We start from the raw sequence: 12,988 nt of genomic DNA on the forward strand, positions 1-12,988 counted from the left end.
TTATAGATGGCTGTGAGCCACCATGTGGTTGCTGGGAATTGAACTCAGGACCTCTGGAAGAGCAGTCAGTGCTCTTAACCTCTGAGCCACTTCTCCAGCCCCCGAAACCTTCTTATGGTAAAAACCACCATCTTCCTCCAAAAGTATAATCTGGGCAATCTTTGAAAGGTCTCATCAAACTCTGTAACACAGATTTGATTTTCCTTCCTCTTTAAAGTCGGTGGTTACAGTATTCATAGTGCCGTCTACAGTGGACACGAAGAAACAGATTGAGGGCCACACTGATGGCCACTACCGTAGCCGGAGAGCACCTGTCTGGTGATGGAAAGCCAGAGATGAGACTGAAGAACCACTCACCTGTGGGATTATGTCGGATGAAAAACAGGAAAGGCCTGTCTACTATAAACCAGGGAGGTGATGACCTTGCAATTAGGATTGCAGCTATGGAAAGAAGCAGAGGCGTTAGCCAATCAGCAGTAGGCCAGTGACTACACTCCCAGATGCTGGTGTCTGAGGATACACTTGCTTTGGCTCCTGACTTGGCATGCTAGAATGATCTCAATGGTAGTCATTTGTTGAACACTGGGCTGGGCTTTTCACAGTTACTGTCTCCTTTATTCCGTAGAAGGCCCGTCTTCACAATAAATATACTTAGTCCTCATAGACCTATGACGACTGAATGGCATAAAACACATTATTGCTCTCAGGATGGAGACCGCCGCCAAATGGGCATCCAATGCCTATTTGCTGTTATTATAAGCTATTTTTACCCATGCCATCTGCCATGCTAATAAAACCTCTGGACTTCTTTAACCTTCCCACATCCTTTCTGAAGATTGAAGGCCAGCTCGAAATGCTTAACTGTTGGTTCCGTGCCTTCTCCTTTGGTACACTATTTCGGTGCCCTGTGTGATTGCAATGTAGACGGCTCATCCACACACGCTATGCTAGACCACTGCTCAACTCATTACTGCGGGTATCTGCTTTAGAAAGCACTCCTTGCTATTCCTGCAATTCTGGGGATAAACCAGGGACCATGTGATGGCTGAGTAAATCATCTGCCAGTGAACTACACTCTAGCCTGACAGAAAGCTTCATTAGATACATAGATATTAGATCTGTCTGCTCTGCTGACTAGTGGCTGGCCCCATTCAACGAGACCATGAAGGCTGGTATAACCACCAGTGTCTGGTACAATGGCTCAGTGCTTTCCTCAAATTTCTGAATGACAGGAATGACTTGGGCTTGCTCTTAGAAAGTGAACACTCAAAAGTTATGCTGGGAAAACTGCTTCACCCAGAATTACAAACAGACAGCAGGCAGTATAGACGGAACTGTGTCTCCCTAAAATTCCTATGTTGGGGCACTAAGTTCCTAATATGGTTACACTTGGAGATAGACCCTTCACAGAAGCTATAAGGGACCCTGAAGGACCTAGAGGTGAGGCTCTGACCCAACAGAACAGATGTCCTTATTAAGATGGGTAGGGGCACCAGGGATGTGGCAAGACCACATGAGCATACAAGCCAAGGAGAAAGACCTCAAGATAAGCCAAGCCTGCTGCCACTCTGACCCTGGACTTCTGGCCTCAAGAACTGTGGGAAAATAAATATCTGCTAAGTTCTCCAGCCTCCGGCATTGTCACGGAAGCCTGTGGTGACTAATTCAGCAGGGACGCGGTGGCGACTGGAACCCTGGGCTTGGTTTGGTACACTCTGCCGTAGTGGTCTTAGAATCCCTAGTACAATCTACAACAGTGAGTCTATATTTCTAGTCACAAAGGGCTCCTCTACAAATCACATAGCTGGCCCTAACTGGAATAATCGTCGGCAAAACTGAGAAATCACTTTGGTCAAATTTAAGATATAGCAATCATCTAGAAAAGACAAAGGGTATTTTAAAAATTTTAAGCCTTTTATTCTAGGACTTTTATGTTAAATGCCATTTTAAAGTGACAGGGAAAAAAATGTAAGCCTTTGTTTGGGATGTAATAAGAGTCTGACTATACAGACTAAATAACTATTTCATGGCTAGAAATAGCCAACCATCCAGCCACATGTGCAGTGAAGTTACTCTGTGAGCTTACAGGTTGCAGCTCAGTCTCCTCATCCCATTGCACACGGGTCTCTGATGGCAGTGATGGTCCTGGCAAGGGGTAGGTTTTCTCTCCTTTAAGCTACCAAGAGGACATATGCAGATGTTCCACTGATCAAGAACGGATACCCGGAAATCCTGTGCAGTCCTGTGAATGATACCGATTTTTCACATTGTCCTGGGAGAGCAACCTGATGAGCTATGCTCCTGCACTAGCTATTATGTTTCAAACTAAAGATGGGTCTTTCCAGTCTATAAAGCAGGCAGATGTGCTTTATCCACCTGAGAGCAAGGACCAACATGTAACTGTGCTCAGGCTAAGTCTATAGCACCAACCCTTGGTTTGAAAAATAAAGCTTTTTTGGAAGATGAAGTGAGACATACCCACTCAGTTGCAAACCTGCTTCTCGATATATCTGTGGACTTGAGGACTTGTGCTGGAGACAGGGAGGCCCACAAGGATGAACAACATACTATCTGGTTCTTTCCAGTGGAATGCCCACTCCCTTCCTAAATGAAATTCCTACACTAACATAATTTTTTTTTTCCCTCAGTGCTAGTGTTCAAACCCAAGGCCTTGTGTAACTTGGGCGAGTACTCTACCACTAAGCTATACTGCTGACATCAACATTGTCATTGTCTTCATCATTGTCGCCATCATCGTCATCATGAAATACTTCATCTACCCATACTCATCATCAACATCATGATGAAATACTTCATCTACCCATACTCATCATCATCATCATCATCATCATCATGATGAAATACTTCATCTACCCATATTCATCATCATCATCATCATCATCATCAACATCATGATGAAATACTTCATCTACCCATACTCATCATCATCATCATCAACATCATGATGAAATACTTCATCTACCCATACTCATCATCATCATCATGAAATACTTCATCTACCCATACTCATCATCATCATCATCAACATCATGATGAAATACTTCATCTACTCATACTCATCATCATCATCAACACCATGATGAAATACTTCATCTACCCATACTCATCATCACCATCATCATGAAATACTTCATCCTCCCATACTCATCATTATCATCATCATCATGAAATTCTTCATCTACCCATACTCACTGCTGTCTCCCAAGGGTCGTCGTCATCATCATCATCATCACGAAATACTTTGTCTATCCATACTCATTGCGTCTCCCAAGGGTCAGCTCCCCCCTCCTACCTCCCCAGGGCTCAGCTGGAAATGAGGCTTCCTAGAAGTTTGCTAAGCTGACGAGTGAACTGGAACGTGTCTGCTTTCCTACTAGAAGTGGCCTTGCCATGTGACCGAGCACTTACTTGTTGCTGCTGAAGCTTTGGTTCCATCTTCACTGACTTCAATTTTTGCTTTTTGCAAGATGTGGGAGACATGAAGGCTTTCTGACCCTGTTCCCAGAAAAACACAAAATAAGCACTTGTTCCATGAGCATGCCATCTACAGCGTCAGGAGTAACCTCAAAGTTATGGCAACTCTCAGTTTGCATAAAAAAAGGGTCCGAAGTAACCTCTGACCATCCTATAGATTAAGGGTATTAGGTGGCTGTCACTTGCGGTGGACTTCAATTTCTGCTAAATGATTTGTAATTGTACTTCTTGGAGGGATTCCCAGACCCCAAGTGTTTTAGCACCTTTAATCATTTCAACTCAGGCCATTACTAATTTTAAGAATGAAAAGAATAGAGATTTGTGAAATGCCATTTTTTTCTGAAGAAGAAAGACAAGGGCATTATGCAATTACAAATTATCCATTTTAGGAAGGATTGCAGAGGGGGAAACTGAGGCTCAAAGGTAAAGAAATCTGTCCCTAGTCACGTGGTTAGTTAGCCGCAGGAAGTGCTGGCTTTCCTATCCCATTACCATCCACCAGCACAGTAGTACGAGAAAGGGAGTCCCGGGAAGGGCCAGGCACAGAACTGCAGCTGTGTCTTGGGGACCCTCCAGTGAGGGTCCTCATTTCCTTCTCACCAGAGCCCAACAACAAATAATTTCCAGTAGGTGGCACTGTCCAGGAGTGCACGACCTGTCCAGTCAGCACGAACCTGATGGGATATTGGTTTGGATGAAGGGAGCAAAGGGATTTTTTTTTTTTTTGTGTGTGTGTGTGTGTGTAGGTCACCTGGGTTTGCATTGTCTAAACGACACTCAGCTCTAATATGGCTAGTTGTAACTAGATGCATGTTTATGTGACTACAAGGTTCAAAAGAACAGAATAAAGAGATCAGGGCCCCTGGTCCTCCTGCTTAGCATTTCGACTCTAACAGGTGATCCTGAACAAGAAGTGCTTCTCAAGCTTTATTAGGCCAAAGGACCCCATTGAAACAAAGGTTGTGATTCAGGAGGTCTGGATCAGACTGAAAAGATGCATTTTTAACACAGTTCCAGGTGGTGCTAATGTTCTGGGCATTATGAAAGGGAGTGGGAGAGAGAGAGAGAGAGAGAGAGAGAGAGAGAGAGAGAGAGACTGTGTGTGTGTGTGCACTTTCAAGCCCAAGGGAAAAGTTTGCATTAGAAAATAAAGAGCAACTAAGTCCTAATTAAGAGGCAAACTATGAGGTTTGGGATTACAGATATTGTTCAGCAGTCAGGCAATACATGTAGAAGTCCTTAATCTCGTGGTCCCTCGGGCCTCACATGAAACACAGGAGTAAATGATGAATGGTGATTGACAGGTTTACAGTCAACAGCATCCTTTGACAATGCATCAAATTAAAACTTGCACAGGTTTAGGGCAAGACACTCCTGACTTTGATTTTTCTTTTTAAGCAAATAAGGACCTGCAACATTTTCTTGAAGTTTAAGTAAGTTTTAAACTCGACATACTTGTGATTTTTGAGAAATTTGCCTTCAATGGCTCAAACATCTCAGTGATGCCAAGAGCTTTCAGTGGCTCCTTCAGATCTGTTTGTGCCACAGCTGTGAACCTACATGAAAACAGAAAATGTGGGGGAGAATCAAAATGTTCTAAATGATTCAAACATGACATAATCAGCGCCTATTTACAAACAGATGTTCCAAGGAAGACGTAGAACACCATTCCGAACAGCAGTCTGACTAATGTTTAAGTGCCAGGTAAGTACACAACACTTCCTCTACTCATTCACAGTGAGCTTGGCCATCTACTAGGGACAGGTAAGTAGACAACACTTCCTCTACTCATTCACAGTGAGCTTGGCCATCCACTAGGGACAGGTAAGTAGACAACACTTCCTCTACTCATTCACAATGAGCATGGCCGTCCACGTGGTACAGTTAAGTAGATAACACTTCCTCTACTCATTCACAGTGAGCATGGCTGTCCACGAGGGACAGGTAAGTAGACAACACTTCCTCTACTCATTCACAGTGAGCATGGCCGTCCACGAGGGACAGGTAAGTAGACAACACTTCCTCTACTCATTCACAGTGAGCATGGCCGTCCACGTGGGACAGGAAAGCAGACAACACTTCCTCTACTCATTCACAGTGAGCATGGCTGTCCACGAGGGACAGGTAAGTAGACAACACTTCCTCTACTCATTCACAGTGAGCTTGACCATCCACATGGGACAGGCACTCCACAGCAGATATTTGATTAAACGTTATTCAGTGACTTATAAGAGTGGCTAGGATGTATTTAACATTTAAGAAGCATTTATTTTTATCTTATAGATGTATAAGTATTTTGTCTGCATGTATATATGTGCACCACATGTATACACGGTACCAAAGAAGCTGGAAGAGGCCACCAGATCTTCTGGAATTAGAGTTGTGTGCAACCACATGGGTGCCAGAGACCAAATCCAGGTCCTCTGTAAGAGCAATAAGCACTCTTAATTGTGGAGAGCTACCACTCCAGCCCCCTTGGGGGTAAGAGGTCTAGTGCTTGTGTGTATAAGTACTACTCTTGATTACTTAACTCAGTGCCTGGAGAATTAAAGCCATTAGAGTTTTCTACTCCCACGGAGCTGTGGTTAGACCCCCTGGGCAGTGAGAAAGCTGGTAACAATGAAAAGTTCACAAAGGAGACAAATTACATCACTCCCTCCACATACTGGAAAATGGCCTTTGAACTCTCGGGAATTAGGATGCACCAAGAACTGGGGCTGCTTCTGCCCTAGCCTTGAGCCATAACATTAGAAATTCCACCTATAATTTACTTTGGGTGAATAAAAAAAAGCTGCCTTAAATACGGATGCAAAGAACATAACTGATCTCATGGGCCTTGGGCTTTAGTAGCATCTAGCATCTAGCTGATACCTGGACGATCAGTGACGATCTCTCCAAGCTCCTCAGACTATTGTGTGAGCATCCATGAAGGTACGTGTGTGCTTTTCAATTCTCCAAATGGAAAGAGTTATGTTAGAAATTGTGACAGATTCATGGATTTGCACTTATGGGGATGTTCTAAGGCCAAAACTGCTTACTTTCATTTAGTAACCTCTTTATCCCACCACAAACAGGCACAGCATAGGCTCAAAGGAAGCTTTCAGAAAACATAGCCTGGTTTCCCCCCACACTCTCTACAAACAAACCATCTTAGCTCCCTGTTTCTCTTATGTATTATGAGTTGTCCCTTGAACAGTACATCCTTTCTTTTAAGGGAAGGGACACTTACTTGGGCAGAACCAGCTGCATCCTCTTGGGTACCATGGTGTTCATCCAGCTATCTATGGTCTTGGTGCTGATGTGGGGGATGATGGCTGAGAGTGGGGTGGAGCTCTCAGTGGGCAGGGCGATCAGCATGCTGATGCTTTCACCATGGTAGGGCAGCTCAATGAAGTTGTACCATAAGCCATTCGGGGTGCTGGTAGACCCTAAAGAAATCAGAGGCAGATGGCTTGATGACTGCCAGACGGGACACAAGTGGCTGGCGGTCACCAGGGAAGCTGCACAGGAAAGACAGCAATTCAGTCCACAAAGCTCCCTTTGCTACAAATAGCTCCCTCAGAAGGACAAAGATAAGGACAATGACTTCTTTCTTCCCTGGTGCAGAATTCTCGGTCTTCAGTCTAGACAGAATGCCTCTGGGCATCGCTAAACTCACTTTAATTTTGCTGAATAGAATGTAAGTTGATCATTAGGTACTCGCCACACAGTGCTTTGGAAGGGGTTGACCTTTAATGGGTAAAAGAATAAATTAAAGTTACTTTTGATTTTTTTTTACATTTTATTTTGTTTTAGAAAACACCATGCATTATGTTTAAGGAGCACAATATGATGGTATAGGCAAGACCCAGCAAAACCATTTCTATATACAGTAAAGCCAATTACCATCCCCATTACTTTTCATAGTTACCCATTTTAAAGGAAAAAAGGAGCAAGCCAGCTGGGCACCAGGTTTCATTTCTATATCTCAAGAGTGGATACAGGATGACCAGCTGCCTCATACCACTTATGCCATTAATGTCCCCCCGTAATGGATGACACCGTGAGCCGAAATACGTCCTACGTTCCCTTAGCTGCCATCTTTAGGTACTTTCTCACAGCAACAAGCAAATTCACTAATACAGCCACAGACAACAGACGATAACAGCAACTGCATAGTACAGCCAAGCAGTCAGAAGGTCCCTGCTGGCATTTCTAGATCGATGGGGGGATTTCTAAGATCTTTATTAAACATTAAACCTTTAAACATGAACTCTGTGAGCCTGATGAGGTGACATGGCCTCCCTGTCCCAACTCTCTACACAGACAGAAACATCAGATAATTACAGTATGGACCTTACAAGGTGCTGGGATGGTAAAATGAGAAAAGATAACATAAGTACGAGTTAGCAGGGTGCCCATGGGGCCCTCCTTTACATGAAGTGCAACATAAAGAGAAAAGAGGAAGTGAGCTCATGTGACTTTTCACTGAACCTTTCTTGGTGGATGACATTTTGAGGTGAGGAACTTCAGACAGGGTGCACCTCCAGAGAAGGAGGAGAGAAGGGCAAAGAGAGAGGACAGCCAAGAGACGAGCAAGCTTTGTTCTGTCACAGCACTCTTCTGTAAAATATAAGCAGCCGAAGGTGCTAGAATAGCTGACACCATAGGACAACAGAAATGTCCAGGGCCTGGGGGAATCTCTCGTTCTCCCCAACCACAGGCGACACTAGGCTGTAGCAAGCCTTGGAATCCAGTGTGGCCTGATTTAGCCTGGAACTGCTGTAAGCACAAGCCAGCCTGGATTCTGGCTTGGGACTACCCACCAATCAAAGTTAGTATTCTTCCTCTTTACTTCTAGCCGGAGTGATAAAATGGTCTCAGTGGAAACTGAAAAATCAACGAGAAAGCGAGAAAAATACCCAGCTCCTAATGAGCCCTTTTAATCCCTGAGGAAAACATCAAGTCTCAGCTCTAGTGGAGCTAATTTTTAGAAACTGTGAAATGTGGGAAGTAGTTACTAAATTATTGCTCTGGGGTAGAAAACAAAGACCTGGGGAGATTAATTGCTACAGAAGTGTGTGTAATTCGGCTAAGGAGGATTAAAGCTATGAATGATGAGAAGTGTGAAGGAGGGTACATGTGGATGGGGGGAAGTAAGCGGCTCACAGGTTAACCCAACCTTGGTTGGGTACTGATGCCATTACTGACCAGTAAAACCAGCATACATTAACCATTCTATGTAGACACACGTCTGCTGGATGTTTGACCTTTTCTATTGATGCATCTGACCCCAGGACTGGGTGACCAGTGCCAACTGGGTGGGCTGCATCTGTCCATACCCATGCTCTACTCAGCTGGAGAGGTGGGCCGATGGACGGACACCTCTGTTCTCTCTCCCATCCCAGACCCATCGCCTTTTTACAGAGTCCAGATGTGAGACTGAGAACACAGAGAACCTGGATTCAGAGCCAATCTGGACAGCTCGCTCAGGCAATGACGTCTGCAGAATTCATCAAGACGACACACACACATGCGGCACAATCAGGCATGTAGCACAGACTTCCATACTGAAGGGAGTGGAGTCTGACTGGTTTTTGAAATGAGATCTTGGTATTGATTCCAGGCTGACCTCAAGTGAGAGATACTTCTCTGTCAGCCAGTTACAGGGATTACAAAGCGCAGCCATGAAGATGCCCAGCTGCCTTACTTCTGGAATGATCGGTTGCTCCTCAGATTAGACACAATGCTGACCTACCATGGGGACCACACAGTGCCAATGGGTGTGACACATATCCAGGAGGACAAACCATACAGGAAAGCTGGGGTCAGGGCACAGGGCCTCTAGCTGTCCCACAGATCTTCCCTTCAAAGATCTTCCCTAAACTGTATAAAACTCAACATCTGCCGAATACACCACGAGCTCTTCTGTGAGGACGATTTTCTACAGAGTAGAATACACGAAGAGGGTCCCTCACTCCGGAAAGAAACAAGGAAGCCCTTTCTCTGAGATGAATGATGTCATAGTCAAGAGTCAAGTATGAGGAATGTGAAGACTGGAGAGTTTGCTTAGAAGATGCATTTACAGCGAGGGCTTTCATGCTAGAAAGGCCCTTTAGGACTCTGATTCCCATGGCAAGTCCTACAAGGAAAGACACAACTCAACTCATTGAAATGCTACAAATGCTTTATGGTCTGTAAAATCAAGGAGAATACTTGAAATGCTATCAGGCAAGCATGAGAGATGGCTGTCCCTGTAATGACCCTTGGCTACCAGTCAAAGTGAATTTCCTGACCCACTTGAATAGAGACTGAAGAATGTATTTGGAAACAACAAATTGATCCTCTGAGGATGGCCGTCTACATTACAGACTAGAGTTCAGGGCAGGCCCGAGGACAGCTGATGGAGAAGAAACGAGGCATAAGCAACTGGGTGAGTCAGAAAAGGCGCTGTGGGGGGAGCTTGCCAGAGCAAGAATACACCTGGTCTTGGGAACCACAGCTTAGCAGACAGCAAAGGGGAAGTAGTATTGGTGGGTAAGTATGAGCTGCAGACAGAGAAGAAAGGAGACTAGAGATGGGGGACTGGAGGTATCTTAGTTGGTAAAGCACCTGCACACAAGCACGAGGACACAAGTTCAATTCCCAGTGTCCCTGTAAAAACACAGACAGGGTGGCAAACTTGTAATTCTAGCTCTGGGGAAGCAGGGACAGGTTCCATAGCCAGGCAGCCTAGCTGAATCGGTAAGCATCAGGTTCTGTGAGAGACACTGCCTCAAAAAATAAGGTGGAGAGTGATTGTGGAATATACCCAAATAGGGACCTCTGCCTTCAGTTCTATACAAACCTGCATACATATGAGCATTGCACACATGCATATACGAAGAAGTCTTGTTATTTGTTGTGTGTGTGTGTGTGTTTTTCCAGGATAGGGTCTTTACAGTATAAATTCAAGCATTTAAGCTGAGCATTTATAAGAACTTTGATAAACATTCCTACTTAAGCGAATTTCCTCTAGGAATAGCGCTAAAAGCTTTTACACATTTATGCTAAGGAACACTGACTGCCGTGTTATTAGAGGAAAAAAAGCAACCAACTAGCCACAAAATATTATGCAAGTTTATATTATGAAAAAATATGCAGCTAAAAAAACAGTCTTGTAAATCCTAACGAATTGATAAAAAACAGTTCTATGACTATAGTAGCTAAGAAACAAAACAGATTGTGGGATAAACATTGCACTGTGATCCTTTGCATGCAAAAATGCTTCAAATACATTCTTATATATTTATAGAATAGGTTGAAATTATATACCCGGAGCTTAAAAGGGGCTTTATCCTAGGAAGTGGGATTAGAGGACCGCATTTTTTTCCTGCTTTATATATGTGGCAGCTGGCTTCGCAGTGAGAGCCTGTATGTCCTTCCCCTAAACAGTTCTTACAGCTCTTCCTAAGCGGAACTCTATCCTTGAAGGTTTGTTCATTAGGAGGCACAAGTCAGAAGCATCGTCCGCCCCCCCTTCTAGTCTCCACCCTCTCACCCTGATGTTGCCAAGTGGGTCTCCCTAGAGATGCCGAGAAGTAAAGAAGGCAGATCCTCTGAATGGCAGTGTTTCAGCAAGGGGAACCAAGACTTGGCTGAGGCCCCACAGGAGATTCTGCAAGTCATGTGGGTTTGGGTACAGCAACCTCTTGAGTTCTGGCTGGGCGCGTTGGCAGAGGGTGAGGAGACGGACAAACATGGCCAACAGGCTAAGAGGTCTGTAGCCATGGAAACGAATGCTTGCTTGGAGCTACTGTGGCCTGCTGGACCCTCCTCACAGGCCCAGGCATATCAGCCTGTCACACCCGGACAAGCTGCTTTGGTCCCCAAGTGTGAAGCTAGGGAACTCTTACATCACACACTCCAGAAAGAAGCCAGACTCCAAGCTGGGATTCCAGGTAGATGCAATGTCAGGTACAGAAAGGAGGGAAAGAAGAGTTGAGCCCATGCTGCTCGCTGTCCTGACTTGCAGGGAAATGGGGTAGGGGCAAGAACACTTACATACTCGGTTCTGCGCTAGTACAGCATTACAGTGAACAGGAAGCAGACATGCCATCAGGCTGGGGCATCTACGCAGAGCTTAGTGAAGACATTCTATAACACATGGGGAGAACAGAGAAACTGCTATGGATGGTTACAGACACTGGTCACCATTCCCAGCCTTAGGGCACAGGGTGACCTAGAGAGAATGAGCTCCGGATCATGTTCCTCTGGAAGGAGCGGGGACTTTTGGGGGGAAAGAGGCTGAAGCCTTGGTGTCATTGTGGGGAGAGATTGGGAAGTTAATGCCCTCACTCTTCTCCCTTCCCTCACCAGTCACCAGTTAGGTCTACATTGACCACTCTCATAGGAAGCCAGGGAATAGGAGTTCAAAAAGTCAGTCTCACTGCAGACAGGGTGGAAGGAGGTGGAGAAGGAGTGAATCAGCCAAAGCAGGCAGATCTACATTCTCCTAGTCATTCTCCTTCCTCCAGCCCCCATCTCCTCTCTCTCCACTCTAAGTGAATTGATAAAAATGCATTTATATCGAGGATGCAGTGCAGAAATAGAGTGTTTGTCTAGCCTGCCCAAGGCCCTGGGATCCATCCTCAGCACCACAAAAAGATGTATTTGTATATACCCAAAGCAAAGTAAACATGTATGTTCTTGGACAAATCAGTCTGAACTCTGAAGAAGCCCTCAAGCATTTCTCTCTGGTAACAGACTATATACTCAAGAAGAGCAGGCTACATTCCTATAAAAAAATTGAATGTCAGCAGGGTAGTGGTGGTGCACGTCTTTAATCCCAGCACTTGGGAGGCAGAGGCAGGATGCTCTCTGTAAGTTTGAGGCCAACCTGGCCTACAAAGCGAATTCCAGAACATCCAGGGCTGTTACACAGAGGAAAAGAAAAAAGTTGTATGTCTGAATCTCCCAGAGGACTACCTAAAGAATCCTTGCATTTTAACCTTCTGTTTTGTTTTTAACAGAATGAGGACTGTATAAGGATCCATTTAAAATAAAGCATTTCTGTTTGGATATGCGCTGGCGGTGCCGCCAGCATCCCAATGATGAGCTCAAACAGCAAAGTCCAAGAGTTGGAGATCAGTGTGATTGAAACAACGTTCAGGCGAACGGAGCTATTCACTATGTTCGGGTTCTTGGGATGAACGTCCTGTGCTGTTGTAAGTATCTAATATTTTTCAGTGAACGTTTATTGACTAGCAAATCTGGAAAATTCATTCCTAGAAGCCTGACCAGCATCTGACAAGATGGAAAGTGTTCTGACGGTGACACGCAGGAGCCGTGACTTAACTTGTACAGCAGACAGCTGGCGACAGGGCCATCTGTGTGGATGTGATGGTGACTGTGAATGAATAGGGAACATCTGGAGGCTGGAGAGATGGCTCAGTGGTTCAGAGTGTGTCCTGCCTGCATAGAGGACCAGTGTTTACAGTTCCCAGCATGCACCCATGTTAGGTGGCTCATAACT

At 44.9% G+C, this 12,988-nt stretch overlaps 1 protein-coding gene across 1 annotated transcript in view; it reads right to left on the reverse strand.

The window, feature by feature from the left end:
* The window catches only part of Serpine2 (serpin family E member 2), a 57,466-nt gene that overhangs the window by 2,371 nt on the left and 42,107 nt on the right, over positions 1 to 12,988 (reverse strand). Inside the window, exons 5-8 of the mRNA XM_041650127.1 lie at positions 6,725 to 6,923; positions 4,951 to 5,051; positions 3,430 to 3,516; positions 358 to 441 (exon numbers count right to left, since the gene is read on the reverse strand). Coding sequence (XP_041506061.1) covers positions 358 to 441; positions 3,430 to 3,516; positions 4,951 to 5,051; positions 6,725 to 6,923 — 471 coding nt within the window. The remainder of the gene's footprint in view (positions 1 to 357; positions 442 to 3,429; positions 3,517 to 4,950; positions 5,052 to 6,724; positions 6,924 to 12,988) is intronic.

This window comes from Microtus oregoni, unplaced genomic scaffold (assembly GCF_018167655.1).
Source record: "Microtus oregoni isolate MIOR12 unplaced genomic scaffold, Mior012 000004F_ref0000308, whole genome shotgun sequence".
Taxonomy (NCBI): Eukaryota; Metazoa; Chordata; class Mammalia; order Rodentia; family Cricetidae; genus Microtus; species Microtus oregoni.